We start from the raw sequence: 16,067 nt of genomic DNA, 5'->3' as shown, positions 1-16,067 counted from the left end.
CTCGTTACTCTCACCGACACCACCTTACCCAAAGCATCCATGATTTTCATAGACTTAAAATGGATCTCCCAGGAAACTCCATCGATCCAAAACTCTTACTCCAAACAAAAAAGAATCAGAACTAGGCTTGGGTTTACTAGCTTCCACTACAACTTTACTTCTCTTATTTCCTTTTGTATTCGCCACTGTAATCCAATTCTTCTCATCTCCACTAGACACACCATCTGATTCAAACAGAACATCCGCTTCTGCCATCTTCCTTCCCCTACCTCCTTGAGTGACTTATCTCCTTGAAGAATGTGACCCTTCTCCTTCTTCTTTAAATTTGTATTGGTGGATCGCAACCAACTGAAAGGTGCATATACCATCACTGTACCGCCACCTACTGTACTGGAGTGTGGGCCTCTTAATCTACAATTTCTATTTTCTAGCCCTGTGTTTCCGCCTACTGTTCTGGGGTGTGAAATCATTCAACTTTGTTACACAAAAGGGAAGAGGAAAAGAACGGGGGAAACTAGCCCTACACCAACTAACCCTACACCTATTAAAACCTCACCATTATTACACAATTTGACCCTATCTGATCCTACACCAGGCCAGCAGCCTAGGAGGACGGGAAGCTATCGTTCAACACATCTTGTAACTCCTCTGCAGTAAAATTTTGTAGACCCAAGTACTTCTCTACAGCTGCCACCACAACATTTATTTTCAGTGATTTGCTTTCCATTTCATAGCCATGGTTATCATGGCTATGAATGCTTAGAATCCAACCTTACTGAAATGTTATTCCTATCACTCTCTATTGGCCTCAGCCTACTCACACACTTAGGATCCCTAGCAATAGAACCATCTTCCTCTACTACTCTCTTCGCTGCCTCAGCATACCACACCTTCTGTACTACTCGGATTCTGGCAACCTCGACCTGCCTTTCTCTCATCGGACACCATAGGTACACCTACAGTTAACACGCACAGCTTTTTCCACTGATACTACACATTCCTTTGTCTCAATAAAGGTTAAATAAAGTCCTGCACACTTATCACATCTAGGAATCTCCCTTCTACACTCTGCTGCAACATGACCATACGCTTGGCCCCTAAAACACTTTAATGAATTAGGGACTAAAGCTCTCACGGGACAACTGACACATCCTAACTTGACTTTGTTGGGTAAAGACTCTGCATCAAAACTCCGCAGGACAGGCAGTGTCTTCTGTGTTTCACTACACTCTCAACAGGATCTGCGTTGCACCAAACGGCGGGTGTCACAGACACCAGGAATCTACCATTTCAGTTTCAACTGTGCCACTCCAGTTATCACTCCCTTCAATGGCACCCTGTTCTGGAGAGCAAAGCATGTCCCAGGTCTTGTCCCGAGGCGTGTGGTAACGAGCACACACAAGACACACAAGTCCACTTTATCTGCTGTAATAGCAAACTGTTCAAATGGTTGTTGTATCTTCAATTTGTCTCCATGTTGCGTCGACAAACAAAATGTACTCTACAAACAGCCATTACCCATCCTGAATTTTACCCTAGTCAAATCCCTTCGCTTTGTTCATTGGTCGTACGCGAGTTAAGTGGGTTTGTCCAGTATTTTTAAGGATGTTAGGATTTGTGCATTCATGTCCTAAATGAATCATCATCATCATTAATTCATATGTCATTGTTTTCAGTCACATAGATAGCTGTATATGTGAAAAATAAATAACCTTGACCTTTGTCAACGTAAAAATATTTATAATCGCAGTTTCTCGACCAACCTTGTGCCAACCCTGACTGACTGCACTAAAGTGGCCCCCGCCACTCGTGCCATGATGATGTGACAGATGGCACAGAGGAGAGCCCTCTCTGCTGTGCTTAAACTGGGTGAGGTTGGGGTCAATGCTGGATATAGAGCAGCATGTGTCTAACCCCATTAGTCAGGACTTTATGGGGAGATAGTGGTCATATTCAAAATGTGAATTACACATTACATCTAGGCTACAGAAGCCCACAGGAATGTAGCCTGATACCCAAGAAAATCTCGCCATGAGAGCTGTGTGTGTGTGTGTGTGTGTGTGTGTGTGTGTGTGTGTGTGTGTGTGTGTGTGTGTGTGTGTGTGTGTGTGTGTGTGTGTGTGTGTGTGTGTGTGTGTGTGTGTGTGTGTGTGTGTGTGTGTGTGTGTGTGTGTGTGTGTGTGTGTGTGTGTGTGTGTGCGTGTGGATCTGACTGTTCATTTCTGTTCTACTCTATTATAATCCACTTGTAAACAGTCATTGTTATGGAGACAGACCAACAAAGGTCCAGACCTGAACATCCTAAGCACCAAGGATGGGTCTACAGAAAAAAAAAAAGATTTTACTCAAATTTATGAAGTACCCTCACTGAGCGTTTATGTGAGTGAAGATGAAAGTAATGCTGTAAAGTACTTAAGTAAAAATACTTTAAAGTACTACTTAAGTCGTTTTTTTGGGAATCTATACTTTATATATATTTATATTTTGGACAACTTTTTCCTAAAGAAAATGATGTACTTTTTACTCCATACATTTTCCCTGACACCCAGAAGTTCTAGTTACATTGTGAATGCTTAGCAGGACAGGAAAATAGTCCAATTCACACACTTATCTTGAGAGCATACCTGGTCATCCCTACTGCCTCTGATCTTGCGGACTCACTAAACACAAATGCATAGTTTGTAAATGATGTCTGAGTGTTGGAGTGTGCCCCTGGCTATCCGTAAATTACAAATTTAAAAAATAAATGTGTCCCGTCTGATTTGCTTAATAAGGAACTTAAAATTATTTATACTTTTATTTTTGAAACTTAAGCATATTTTAGCAATTACATTTACTTTTGATACTTAAGTATAATTAAAATCAAATACTTTTATGCTTTTACTCAAGTAGTGTTTTACTGAGTGACTTTCACTTTTACTTCTGTCATTTTCTATTAAGGTATCATGACTTTTACTCAAGTATGACAATTGGGTCCTTTTTCCACCACTGGTAAATAGTTACAGCCTCTAACTGTGTAACTAGGGAAAATTAGGTTACTAGTCTAATTCAAAACTATTCAGCTCTCCGAAAAGGGAATGTGTAGGCTATTACATTACAAATTATGTACAATAAATTGTAGAAGAATGCTGTAAAATATAATATAAACATCTATAGGCCTAATTGAAATTGCGCATCCTGATCTTTCTTTTCCTTTTTACAACTTCCTTGCTTGAATGAGAATGTTTATCTCGTCCACCCTACAACACCAGACACAAAAACGCGCGTACACGCTCACATGCCACTTTCAAGACAACTCATAACTCGGGAAAGTCGGAAATGTCCAACTTGAAAACTCGTTACCATTTGAAAAATGTCTGAATTGACCAATAGAAATTCTCTACGCAAAAAAACGTATAGTTAAACTCGGAGATTCCGTGTTTCCGAGTTGTCTTGAAAGCACCAACAGACGCAAAACACGCAAGGCGTCTGGTCCAGTGGATCGGATCTCGTCAAAACAACACGGGGGCGAGCATGCATGCTCATGGAATGACTCCCGCAGCATAGGTCGCTGGCGCACCCCACAACTGCACCCCAATGGCTGTTTGGTCAGTGCAGACTGGGAATCAACAAGGAGATAGACTATGGTGTTTATTGCTGATAGGCTATACATTAATGCTAGTGAACATCCATATATGATATCCATATCATTATATTATATTATAAGCAACACGATCAGGAGAGAGAACGGTGAGTACGTAGCGTGCTATGGATGTGTGTGTACAGTGAACTTTGAATGATAGCCTACCGGGTAGGCTATTTATGGTCTAATTTTTAAGGTATGGGCGTCTGTTGATTGGGAAATCTAAGATAGTCTACTGTCGCATTGTTTACATGGGCTAGTTTGTTTGCATATCCTGTAGCACATGTTAAAGTTGTCTACTCCACGTACGCACTGTAATGTAGGCTACGTTCCTCCCTGTGACATGGCCATCGTGTTCTATGATGGGGATATATTTGGAATACATTTCCTTTGTGTAGGTTGTACACATCAAATATCGTATAAAGCAAGGATATTATTATGTAGTCTAGGGGTTCTCATAAATTAACGAGGTAAATGCCCTCGTTTGCAAATTAAAGCGATCGATCTCAAGATTGTTATGGAAGAAAAGGGACCTCAGCCGCTCCGCAAGAACAAATGCAGAATATCCAAATGAATACCCAGACTGGCGTGGCATGCGGGGCAGACAGTCCGAAGGGAGTGTGTGTGTGTGTGTGTGTGTGTGTGTGTGTGTGGAGTCTGCGTCTGCTCCAACGACCAGTTTACGCAGAGACAACAACACACGCCTGCCATACAAAGAGAATACACACCTGCCATGTTCATAGTCTGACACACATTGCCCCAACCCCTGGACAGCCCCAGACGTGCTTGGATCCTCCTATTATTATTTATTAGATTAATCTGCATATTGTAATCTCCAGTCACAATTATTAGGCTACAGTATGACATTAAGTAAATGGTACCACTGGAAGTAGGATTTGTTAGTTGAGTGAATGACATTTTGTTTTAAATTGGGTTGTAGGCTCCTATTCAATCATTACTAAATTACTATGTCTTTTTTAGGAACTGTCGTTACAAATTGCAACAGCCCTATGTACCAATATCCTTTGTGCAGACACAACAGTGAAGCCTGGTTATTGTGTAACATTAGATCTGTGTAATATTGGAAGAAATGTATCTCTAATTTCCTTTAGTCTCAGATACGCCCACTGCATGACGTTTTTAGGATCAAAACAACTCTTTATTGATACTCTTTGTTAAAATAACAGAGCGCCTAGACTGTAGTTTTCCCCAATAACCAGCTGATGGCGCCATTGTATTATTTGTAACATCATTGGACGACACCTTGACATCCTATCAATGGAAGACACATCACATGCAAAATATTCTAAACTAAAACTAACCCTTGTATTTCTATTGTGTGTGCGTGCGTGTGTGTGTGCGTGCGTGTAGACTGAATGAGTTTGAGTTAGCAGTGAGTTAGCATTAACTTTTGATTTCAAAATACCACTGTTGTTACACTTCTCAAATGACAGGCTGCTACAGCAACAGTATCCAGTGATAGAGAGAACATCCAATACCAGGCTGTTCAGAGTTCACTGTGGATTTGACTGCTCTCTCTCTCTTTCCATGTGTTCAATGTTTCCTGGTTGGCTAGCTGCTGTGACATAATAATAATCTATAAAATATAGAGCTCACAGACACAATCAAGTTCCTATTCTGCATGATGAAGAGAAATGCCTGTTCTGTATAATACGGTTCTTTCTGAGCATTTGTCACTTTGAAACCTGAACCCAACCTGAATAATAAGACCCTGGTGAGTCAAGGCTTTCTTGCAGTTACTTGTGTTGATGAATTTTATGTTGTTTTCTCAATGTTTCTTTTGGCAGATGCTGGATGGACTCCGTCGGAGGCACGGCTCTCGCCCTTCCCCCCGACCCCTGTCACTCAACTTCACCACCTTCTCAGCCCCGCCCCCAAGCCCTGATATTGACAGCAATCATCATCCAATCAGGAGGTGAGGATCAACTCAAAGGATTAACATTAAAAATTTGCCTTCTGGTTAGCCCTCTTATGAGGTTGGTCATAAAGCTATAGCCAGTCTGAAATCAACCCCTAGCCCCATTCCTTATGTAGTGGATGGCAGATGGCGCTACAGAGAGTTGCCCTACAATCGGATTGGTATAACTACCATGGAACTAACTGGAAACTTGAAAGAAATTGATGGGTGTCATAGGGCAGAATTACATTGTGGTGGCATGTTATGGGTATGCTTGTCATCGGCAGGGACTGGGGGGGTTGTTAGGATCAAAATCAATATGAAAGGAGCAAAACCCAGGTTAGAGGAAAAGCCACCTCAGTCTTCTGAAAACCTAACCTTGGGATAGTTTTATTTTTCAGCAAGACAATCACACAAATGTTAATGCATTTGTGTATATTGCCCTAAGAGTTCTGCAAAGTTGGTCAAATCTTACTCACATGATTCCCAGCTATAATGGCTGCCATAGGTGCTTCCAGCAAGTATTAACTCAGCGCAGTGGAGACTTATCCAATTATGATATTTCAGTTTTATTTTTTCTGAATTTGGAAAATGTTCAAGAACTTTCTTTTACTTTGACAATGTGGAGTAGGTTATGTAGATCTATAGGATAAATGTCGCATTTAATCCCTTTTAGATGTAACTTTAAAGCAGCAAAATGTGAAAAAAGTTCAAGGGGGTGTAGACTTTCTTTAGACACTGTCATCAAATCAAATTTGATTGGTCACATGTGCCGAATACAACAGGTGTAGACTTTACAGTGAAATGTTTACTTATGAGCCCATTCCCAACAGTGCAGAGTTAAAAAGTAAGACAACTATTTGCTAAAAATAAAAGGAAATAACGAGACTGTACACAAGGGGTACTAGTAGCGAGTAGGTGTGCAGGAGTACGAGGTTGTTGATGTAATTGAGGTAATACATCATGTACCTGTGGGTAGGGGTAAAAGTGACTAGGCAATCAGGATATATAATAAACAGAGTAGTAGCAGCGTATGTGAAAGTGTGTTTGTGTATGTAGGGTGTCAATATGCATGTGTGTGTGTGTGTGAGCGTATGTAGTATGTGTGCGTGTGTTGGAGTGTCAGTGTAGTATGTGTGTATATGAGATAGAGAGCGAAAGAGAGAGAGCCTCAACCAAAAAACGAAGCAAATTGGAATGCTATCTGGCCCTAAACAGAGAGTACACAGTGGCAGAATACCTGACCACTGTGAAAGACCCAAAATGAAGAAAATCCGTGACTGTGTACAGAGTAGGTGAGCATTGCCTTGCTATTGAGTGAGGTCGCCATAGGCAGACCTGGCTCTCAAGAGAAGACAGGATATGTGCCCACTGTCCACAAAATTAGGTGGAAACTGAGCTGCACATCCTAACCTCCTGCCAAATGTATGACTACATTAAATATGCATATTTCCCACAGATTACACAGACCCATAAAGAATTTGAAAACAAATCAAACATTGATAAACTCCCATATCTGTTAGGTTAAATACCGCAATGTGCAATCACAGCAGCAAGATTTGTGGCCCGTTGCCATGAGAATAGGGCAACCAGTGGAGCACAAACAACATTATGAATACCACCAATATTTATCTGTTTGTTTATCCTCCCCCATTATTTGTGCTACAACTATTTGCACATTGCTAAAACACTGTAAATAGCTGATAATATAGCATTTGAAATGTCTTTATCTTTTTTAAACATTTTTGATTGCAATATTTACTATTACATTTGTTTCTTCTCACTTTTATTTATTTCACATGCTTTGGCAATGTAAACATATGTTTTGCATGCCAATAAAGCCCCTTTGAATTGAGAGAGAGAGAGAGAGAGAGAGAGAGAGAAAAGTCACACCATGGCCCACCCCTTGCAAAGGACAGCTCTGATAGCCCCTCCTTCCTCCTCCTCCCCTCTCTCTCTCGCTCTCTCTTATCCTCTTTCTCTCTTCTCCTCACTCTCTCATTCAGTCTTCTGCTCTGGTCTCTGCCTCGACCAGATTCCAGATGTCTCTCTTTCCCTCTTTCACATTGCACTCTTTCTTCCTTCTCTTCTCTTCTCATGCCCTCTCTCTACTCCCCTATTTTCATTCTCTTCTAGTATTTCAGACTCTAGTCTTTGGTTTAGTTCAATACTTAGTGTGCTGTCTCTCTCTCTCCCTCCCTCTCTGCCTTTATGAGGACTCTACACAGGCTGAAGTTGATGAGCTCCCCCAGTCTCAGTGAACTGGGAAAGAGTGAGAAGGGATCACCGGAGGAGAGAGGAGAGAAACAGAAGAGGGCCGGGGCCAACGCTACCTGGAACAGGTATGCTGCAGCCTGACCATGCATGTAGTCTGTGCCTGTTACAGATGTAGGAACTTCATTTGATCACCCTCTTGCAGGATAACTTTACTCCAATGCAGGAAATGTAAAACATGTATTGTATTTCAAGTTTATAATTTCCACTTAGACATTTCAGATTTCCCTTATGAAAAATGCATCAACCCCTACAATAATGTTTGATAATTATAATCCATATAATAACTCCTGCTATAGCAAACTCGCTCAAATTAAGATTCTACATTTGTATGAACATGAACTATCATCTAATGGGTAAATGTAATCTAAACAGTATGTGTGTGTGTGTGTGTGTGTGTGTGTGTGTGTGTGTGTGTGCGTGCGTGCGTGCGTGCGTGCGTGCGTGTTCACTAGCATCCACAATGCTGTCATTGCCGTCTTCCAGAAGAAAGGTCTGTCTGACAATGAACTCTATGTCCTCAACGAAGGTGTCAGGTGAGTTCTAAACACTAACAAACACACACACACCGGTTTGCTAACATGGCATTTGTCTGCTGTGTGTGTGTGTGTGTGTGTGTGTGTGTGTGTGTGTGTGTGTGTGTGTGTGTGTGTGTGTGTGTGTGTGTGTGTGTGTGTGTGTGTGTGTGTGTGTGTGTGTGTGTGTGTGTGTGTGAAGCCATGTGGCCTTGCCAGATGTCTCATTATCTTTCCAGGCCTGACATTAGAGCCATCAGTTCTGTCATATCAGCCTCCATTATAGCCTAGTAAACAACTGAAATCACACGCATCACACACTTGGAGAGCCGAGTCAATCATAGGGTCTATTCCTAACACTGTTTCAACATATACTTATACCACTGGAAACAAACATGAACAGTATGTTTAAAAGAGAGAGCTGGGTTGCACTTACCCAGATACCATGCAGTTATATGAGGTTTACTGTACATTCCTTGGTGTGAATACATGTACCTACACAGTAATATACATGTACTTAACCAATAATATGCTATCATCAAATTTTACATAGTTGGTTTTGAATCTTTTGCCTGTTTTGTGTTATCAGTGTATTATACTAGTCAAATGTACCCTATAGCTCTAGTGGGTGAACTCTTGTCTTTGTTTACTCAGATACCTATTGAAAACAGAGCTGGGGTCGTTTTTCACAGAATACCTCCAGGTAAGTGATGGTTCTGCTAAATGGTGAAATAATATCATAGATAGATTGTTTCTGATTGAGCCATAATATCTTTTTTTTTTACAAAAGTTGTTTCATTGAACCTCTCTGTCCCTCAGAACCAGTTGCTGACAAAGGGCATGGTCATTCTACGGGACAAAATAAGATTCTACGAAGGTATTTGTGGTGTCTCACTGTTAATTGAATATTAGTAGATGTGTTTACAGAGTGACACAGTAGAGAGCAGCCAGTGCTCCAAAGAAGAATAGTTGAACTGAAGCTTACATTACCTTTGTCAGGGTCTGTGGTGTTCTGTGTTTAACACGCCAAAGTAATCTGAGGCCATAGGTCCCAAGCAGCTGTGCATTGTGATATTATTCTCTTACTAACAGCAGATGGTTTGTTCCTCCTGTTGGTATGCAGGTCAGAAGTCACTGGACTCTCTGGCAGAGACATGGGACTTCTTCTTCTGTGATGTTCTCAACATGCTGCAGGCCATCTTTCACCCAGTACAGGTACCAATCCTCTGACTCTTCTCCTTCATCTCGCTTTCACTGTCACTCTGTCCTGACGCTCCTCTAACCTGCTCACCCTCAATCTCTCTCTCTCTCTCTCTATCTGTATTTCTCTCAGCAGACAATAAATAAGAATATTTTCTCAGGTATTTAAAGCTAAGTTTTCATAACGTTACATCCCCCTCTCCTGACCCTTCGCTCCATTCTTCTGTCTATCTCTACCCTTATCCTCTCCTGCCTGCAGGGTAAGGAGCCCAATGTGAGACAGCTGGCTCTGCTCCACTTCAGGAACACCATAGTTCTGAGTGTGAAGCTGGAGGACGCTCTGTCTCGGCCCCGCGCCCGCATTCCCCCCTCCGTCACACAGATGCTGCTTATACTGCAGGTAGGTACAGTACGCCTCTCTCTCTTTATCGCTCACTTATTTGATCTCCTTTTCTCTCTCTCTTTCGCTCTCTTTTTCTGTCTTTATATGTTTCCCCTTTATATCTTTGAGTCGTTTTGTCTCTTTTTATCTCTCTCTCTCACACACACACACACTCGCTCTGACCTTTCTCCTCTCTCTCCCTTTAGGGTGTCCATGAGTCGCGGGGTGTGAGTGAGGACTACCTGCGTCTGGAGTCTCTGGTCCAGAGGGTGGTCTCTCCTTACCTGGGCACCCACGGCCTCTACTCTGGAGATGACAGTGTGGCACACTGCTCCTGTGTGCTGGGTAAGAAGCATACACTGCGCTGTTCACTCTTCTCCCACTATGTTTTCTCTCTCCTTTGCTTTCTTTTCTCTTTCTCTTACACACTATGTGCCTCCCTCACAGAGAAGCGTTTGCAGTGGTGCTGGCCTAAGCAGCCTGCGGACCAGCCGTCTAAGAACCCTGTGGTCCGTTCTAAGAGTTACAACATCCCTCTCCTCCTGACGCCCGTGGCAGAGTATGACCCTGATGCCAGCTCGGTGGGCAGCGGGGGCATCCGACGCCACTCTGCCTGTGAGATCATCTCCTGCCTGGAGGAACAGGGGCTGGCCTACGCTGACATGGCCTCCAGGTCCGACGCATCCACCTCCAGCGCCTCTGCTAACAGGCTCTGTGTGGTTCCACAGTTCAGAGGTAGGTCATCTGTCCTCCTCACTAGGTTTACGTTATGCATACACTACAAACTGCAAACTTCCAGAGGCGCAGGGTGTAAAAGTTCCCAGAGTATTAAAAATAAGAAAATACTCTTGCCAGACTGATTGATTCTAACCCACAACCTTCCTTCTGTCAGGAACCATGGAGTCTCCTCTCCCCTCCCCCTCCATCCTCCCCCTCCACTCCCCAGGACCCCTCCATGGGACGGAGGCAACAATGACCCTTACGGACATGGACAAGGCTGCCCCCTCCTCTCCAATCAGCGGATCCTCCAGCCCGGAGACCGTCATTGGACAGGTGCTGGAGTCCCTGGACTTAGATTCAGACGGGATATTCATAGAATTCCCAGCCCCGCTGCTCAGAGTCAATGAGATATGGTCGGGGGAGTAGGCAGAGCACTGAGTAGAGGGAATCATGGGTAGCTTGCCCTCCCCAAATATCTTATCTTAGACATTAGGGGGAAAATGCTAAACTGACCTTAGATCAGTGGCTAGGCTAGAAGCAACCTAGACCTAAAAAGACATGGTTAAGTGCACTCCATACTTCTCCCCACAAGAGGCCTCTTTTTAGTCAGCATTTACTTAGAGAAAAAACAAACTTTTCTAAGCATTTGATTAGATCTGAATATATCTGCTTTTTTGGGATGCTTATGTTTTGTGTGTTTTGAAACTTGACTCACACTACTATGATGCCATACCTTGTAGGCCCTTGGATGTGGGCCCTTGGATTGTGTCTGGGTTTTCATCTACAAAACTTGGAGAACTGCAGTTACTATAAAATTCAAAGATAAAAGTAGCTTTTGGAGTAAATACACGATGTGAATGTAATTTGGTCACATCTTGCTTCTCATTCTAAGAACCTGCCTAGTCCAATCTGTGTTAACCTGGCTTGTCCCATCTGTATGTTTCCCTTCCTCTGTGTGTTTTTTTACTGTCATGCCAAACATGACATGTATGGTGTGGCAATGATAGAGAAGTTGGCTAAAGTACTTCTGGGACCAGTCTGTCATCCTTTTTTCAAAGGTCATAAAGCATTCATGTTATGTATTACCCATAGAAACTAAATATTGAACTGTAATTGTTGTTTACTGTTTACTTATGATGAGAAAAATAGGGTTTAACGATAATTAATGTTGTCTCATTTACTGTGTTGTGTGGCACTTCAACTGTAAATAAATCGTTTTTTTAGGACAGCTAGGTATTGTGAAGTAAGCTTTTTAACTTAACTTGTGATTTCAATAAGGGCTTTTTAACAGAAGCTATTTTTATGATGTTTTACCTCAACCGTTTTTTAATACTTAGCTTTTTTTGACAATCTGTAATGAGAAATTTTTATCCAAGGTTGTAATTATCATTCATTTGTGATATCAGATTTGAATAAAAATTCTAATGGCTAAGTACAGATTTCTATTGCCTTAAAATATATATATATATATTTAGTCCATTTACTTAAATTATACCATTGCCTGAACTAAACAAATATGCACACCTTTTGTGTACTTTACGGTAATGCTCGGTTTCACGTATTTATTTTCCTTCAATCAGAGGGCTGTTTTGTATGATTGACAGAGAATGGCCAATCCTAGTGTATAATAGCGTGATAAAAAAAATGTTTTTAATAACGACAACCGGAAGATAAACATTCGAAAAATCCCCTAGACACTTTTCGTTTTTATCGTAACGGAAAGTGCAATAAAATACAAGATTGTCTATGATATGGATTTTTAAAGATACTTAGGTGACAAATCCTCTGATCCAGGTAAGGAGAATGTTGGCTGGCCGTATGTGAGTTCGGCTAGATTTAGCTAGCTAGCTAACTGTAGCTGCTAAGCTAATGCTATTTTCGCTAACCAATATTGTTGTCATTCATTTATTTCACTAAATATAAGTCGCAATAATCTGATCATGATCCCCCATTAGAAGTGTGTCAACTAGTTAACGTTAGTGTGCTTGCAGACTCAGACTGCACGTTAGCTACAGTAGTTAATGTTAGCTACCTACAGCATACTCCTATACGTTTAGCATGCCCTCACCCCACAAAAAAATAAACATTGCCAGGAGGACAACATTGCTATACCTTCCTATCACAACCTGTACAATCTGGTATGTTAGCTAGTATTGTCTCACATTTTAGGTGTGTATGTCACTCATGTATGTCTCCTATCTTCAGGTTCGTCTCGCTCTTGACTTGCCAGTGCCACATTGTTAACGTTCCCCCTCCAGGGCACCACCCCATCCCTTAAATGAGAATGTCTCTGGCCCAAAGAGTCCTCCTGACCTGGGTCTTCTCCCTCATCTTCCTCATCATGCTGGTCCTCAAACTGGATTCCAAGATCCCCTGGAACTGGTTCCTCATCTTCCTCCCCGTATGGATTTTTGACACCATCCTCATCCTCATGCTCGTGGTGAAGATGGCGGGTCGGTGCAAGCCCGGCTATGACCCGCGTGGAGGCCAGCAGAACCTGCGACGGAGGGTGTGGTACCTAGTGGCCATGCTGCTGAAGCTGGGCTTCTGTCTGACGCTGTGTGCCCGGCTGGAGAGGCTGATGGAAATCTGGCTCAGTGTGGTGTGTGTTCCCCTCTGGGCCCTGCTGGTCGGGGCCATGGTGGAGCTGGGCTACAGTGTCTTTCACTACCGCAGAGAGTGAGAGGATGGAGAGGGAGAAAGATGGAGATAGATTTTATTTACTCCGTCTAGGATATAAAGACTGCAAGTTAGTCTGTAGGGGAGATGAATGGGAGATTATTGTTATCCACTGTAGGAGAAACTGAACTGAAGAATATGGAGATGAGAAATTGTTCATTTTCACTACAGCAAAGACTGAAAGAATGGGAGGGTAAATGGAGATGGAGAAGGGAATTGATTTAGTTTACTCCACTAGTACAGGATGTAAAGACCACTACAAGAGAGACTACTACAAGAGAGACTACTACAAGAGAGAGTAGTGATATGGCAATATGTTTTATGGGTTTATGCTGCTTACAAATGTAATCTTTATTTCGCCCTAGTGATACAGCAAGAAATGTTGCAGCCATGTTGGTCTTTGCCATGATGGACTCTGGATGAGAATTCAGGGTATTCATAAGCAGACTGGACCTCCTGACAGACTGACTGATCTGTGCATGTGCCTTTGTTACTCTCAGATAACTGGAACCGTTAGGTCCAAGGGGTTTATATGTGAACATTAATTATGTGTCTTTTTGAAGTGGTAGGGATCTGTTTTTCTGTGGATAGCACGGAGAAACAGACACAAAAATAAATATTTACAATTCCTCAACTTTGCTGGGTTGGATTGGTGTAAGCAGTATGACTGATTATACAGCAGTATATCCCATCTTTCATTTATTTAATCACATGCAGATTAGTGACTACTTCAAAGGGAGAAATGAAGTGTACATTCTATAAGTCTTGGAACAAGGCTCTGAGTCTGATATAAAGAGAATTACATAACTGGTAACCTGACCCACTCCAAAGAGAACAGAGGCAGCGATTACCTGCCCTCTGGAGTGTTCTGTAAGAGGTCAGCTTATTCATGGACAGGACTCGTACTGTTACTGCTACTGGCAGCCAGGGCATCGGGGTTAGAAAGTGCTATAATAACTCCATGTTGTCTTCTGTGATGTTTTGTTGTTTGCTAAGGCAGAGTTTCTCAATCTAGTCCTGTGGCTCACCCAGGAGGCTGCATGTATTTGTTTTCTGCTCTAGTCAAGCACTAACACACCTGATTCTACTAAGAAAGTAATCATCAACCATGTTAGCGAAATAAGGCTAATGCTTAGACCTGGGTTAGAACCAACATGTGCATATTTTTGGAGTCTCACAGGAATGGATTGAGAAACACTGTACAAAGGGCCTGTCGCTGGCTGGCTGGGGTGTGCCAGGACTGAAGGTCTGACAACCTTTAGAACCTTCCCTTATTTTTTATCCGTTAAGCTACAGCCACACTCAGATGCGTGAACATGGATGAAATCATATGATTTTCACTCAGTGGCCAGTTTATTAGGTACACCACCCTGTTCACGAAAATTGATTGCTCCTACAGACAGTGAATCACGTGGCCGTGGCTTGTTATATAAAGCAGGCATCCCGTTACTGTTCGATTGAACGTTAGAACGAGTGACCTAAGTGACTTTGAGCGTGGTATGATCATCGGTGCCAGGTGTGCCAGATCCAGTATCTCAGAAACACCCGTCCTCCTGGGCTTTTCACGCACGACAGTGTCTAGGGTTTACCGAGAATGTTGCGACAAACAAAAAAACATCCAGTCCTTTGGGCGAAAACAGCTCATTGATGAGAGGTCAAAGGAGAATGCCAAGAATTGTGCAAGCTAACAGGCGGGCTACAAACAGACATAACAGCACAGTACAACAGTGGTGTGCAGAACGGCATCTCGGAATGCACAACTCATCGATCCTTGTCACGGATTGGTTATTGCAGATGACCACACTGGGTTCCACTCATATCAGCTAAAAACAAGAAGAAGCGGCGCCAGTGGGTACGCGATCACCAACACTGGACAATTGAGTGGGAAAAAATTGCCTGGTCCAAATCTGAACAGTGTTTCTAACCAAACCCAATAGATCATCTCTGGGATGAGGTGGAACGGGCTGTTCACAACATGAATGTACCGCCTCCAATCTGCAGCAACTCCATGATTCCATCGCATCAGCATGGACCAACATCCCTGTGGAATGTTTCCGACACCTTGTAGAATCCATGCTCCGAAGAATTCAGGCTGTTCTGGAGAAAAAGGGGGGTCCGACCGGGTACGATAAGGGTGTACCTAATAAACAGTGTACATCATTGTCCGTCAAAAGTACAACTCAAGTCAACTATTTTCAGACGAGTTTGTCTGTCAAAAGACTGCGTTTTTTTTGTCAGAGAATCATCATCCGTTGTCATTCATCCGGCACCTATTGAAAAAGCATCGTCTCCATCCGAAATTCTCAGACACAAAATCCCATTGTGTCAGCAGCCTTACACCTATCAGATCAGGTTCCCTGAGATCTGTAGACACTAAAGGGGATTTGGGATATTCCCGGTCATGACTTTGTCTGTAGGGCCCATGGTATGGGTTGAGAGTTCCACTTAAAATGTATATACTCATATGGCAGTAGCACTATGGAAGATTCTGTAAAGAAATGTGTGGTGTGCCTGGTATTATGTCCCGAGTGACAGACATGCATTATGTCAATCAAATGTAACATTATTTGGATGATTGGTGGTTGTCAGTGTGTGCGATCGGAGTTGGGATCGATTCAATCTTTATTCAGCACAATTTAAATGTAATTTGCGATTGAGCTGACATATGCAGTGTTTACTTTGAATACTGTTTTCTAACATTGCCTTTAAATTTCAATTGCGCTATAGTGCTGAACCACTGCCATACAGATTGAATGA

The 16,067-nt window shown here is 42.4% G+C and overlaps 2 protein-coding genes across 2 annotated transcripts; both read left to right on the top strand.

The window, feature by feature from the left end:
• Positions 1–3,487: 3,487 nt before the first annotated feature.
• LOC139540085 (proline-rich protein 5-like) lies at positions 3,488–12,066 on the top strand. Its single transcript, XM_071343640.1, has 11 exons — positions 3,488–3,729; positions 5,431–5,558; positions 7,757–7,882; positions 8,270–8,350; positions 8,984–9,032; positions 9,149–9,206; positions 9,453–9,544; positions 9,789–9,929; positions 10,118–10,256; positions 10,359–10,646; positions 10,804–12,066. The coding sequence occupies exons 2-11, from the start codon at positions 5,431–5,433 to the stop codon at positions 11,055–11,057; spliced, it is 1,356 nt and encodes a 451-aa protein (XP_071199741.1). The 5' UTR covers positions 3,488–3,729; the 3' UTR covers positions 11,058–12,066.
• Positions 12,067–12,227: 161 nt separating this feature from the next.
• Positions 12,228–13,944, top strand: tmem60 (transmembrane protein 60). The gene is made up of 2 exons (XM_071343643.1): positions 12,228–12,425; positions 12,837–13,944. Exon 2 carries the CDS (start codon positions 12,910–12,912, stop codon positions 13,312–13,314), a length of 405 nt encoding a protein of 134 aa, XP_071199744.1. The 5' UTR covers positions 12,228–12,425; positions 12,837–12,909; the 3' UTR covers positions 13,315–13,944.
• Positions 13,945–16,067: the final 2,123 nt, after the last annotated feature.

The sequence above is a fragment of the Salvelinus alpinus genome, chromosome 15 (assembly GCF_045679555.1).
Source record: "Salvelinus alpinus chromosome 15, SLU_Salpinus.1, whole genome shotgun sequence".
Lineage (NCBI taxonomy): Eukaryota > Metazoa > Chordata > Actinopteri > Salmoniformes > Salmonidae > Salvelinus > Salvelinus alpinus.
Note: the sequence above shows the minus strand (reverse complement) of the source record. Positions and strands in the feature narration are given on the sequence as shown.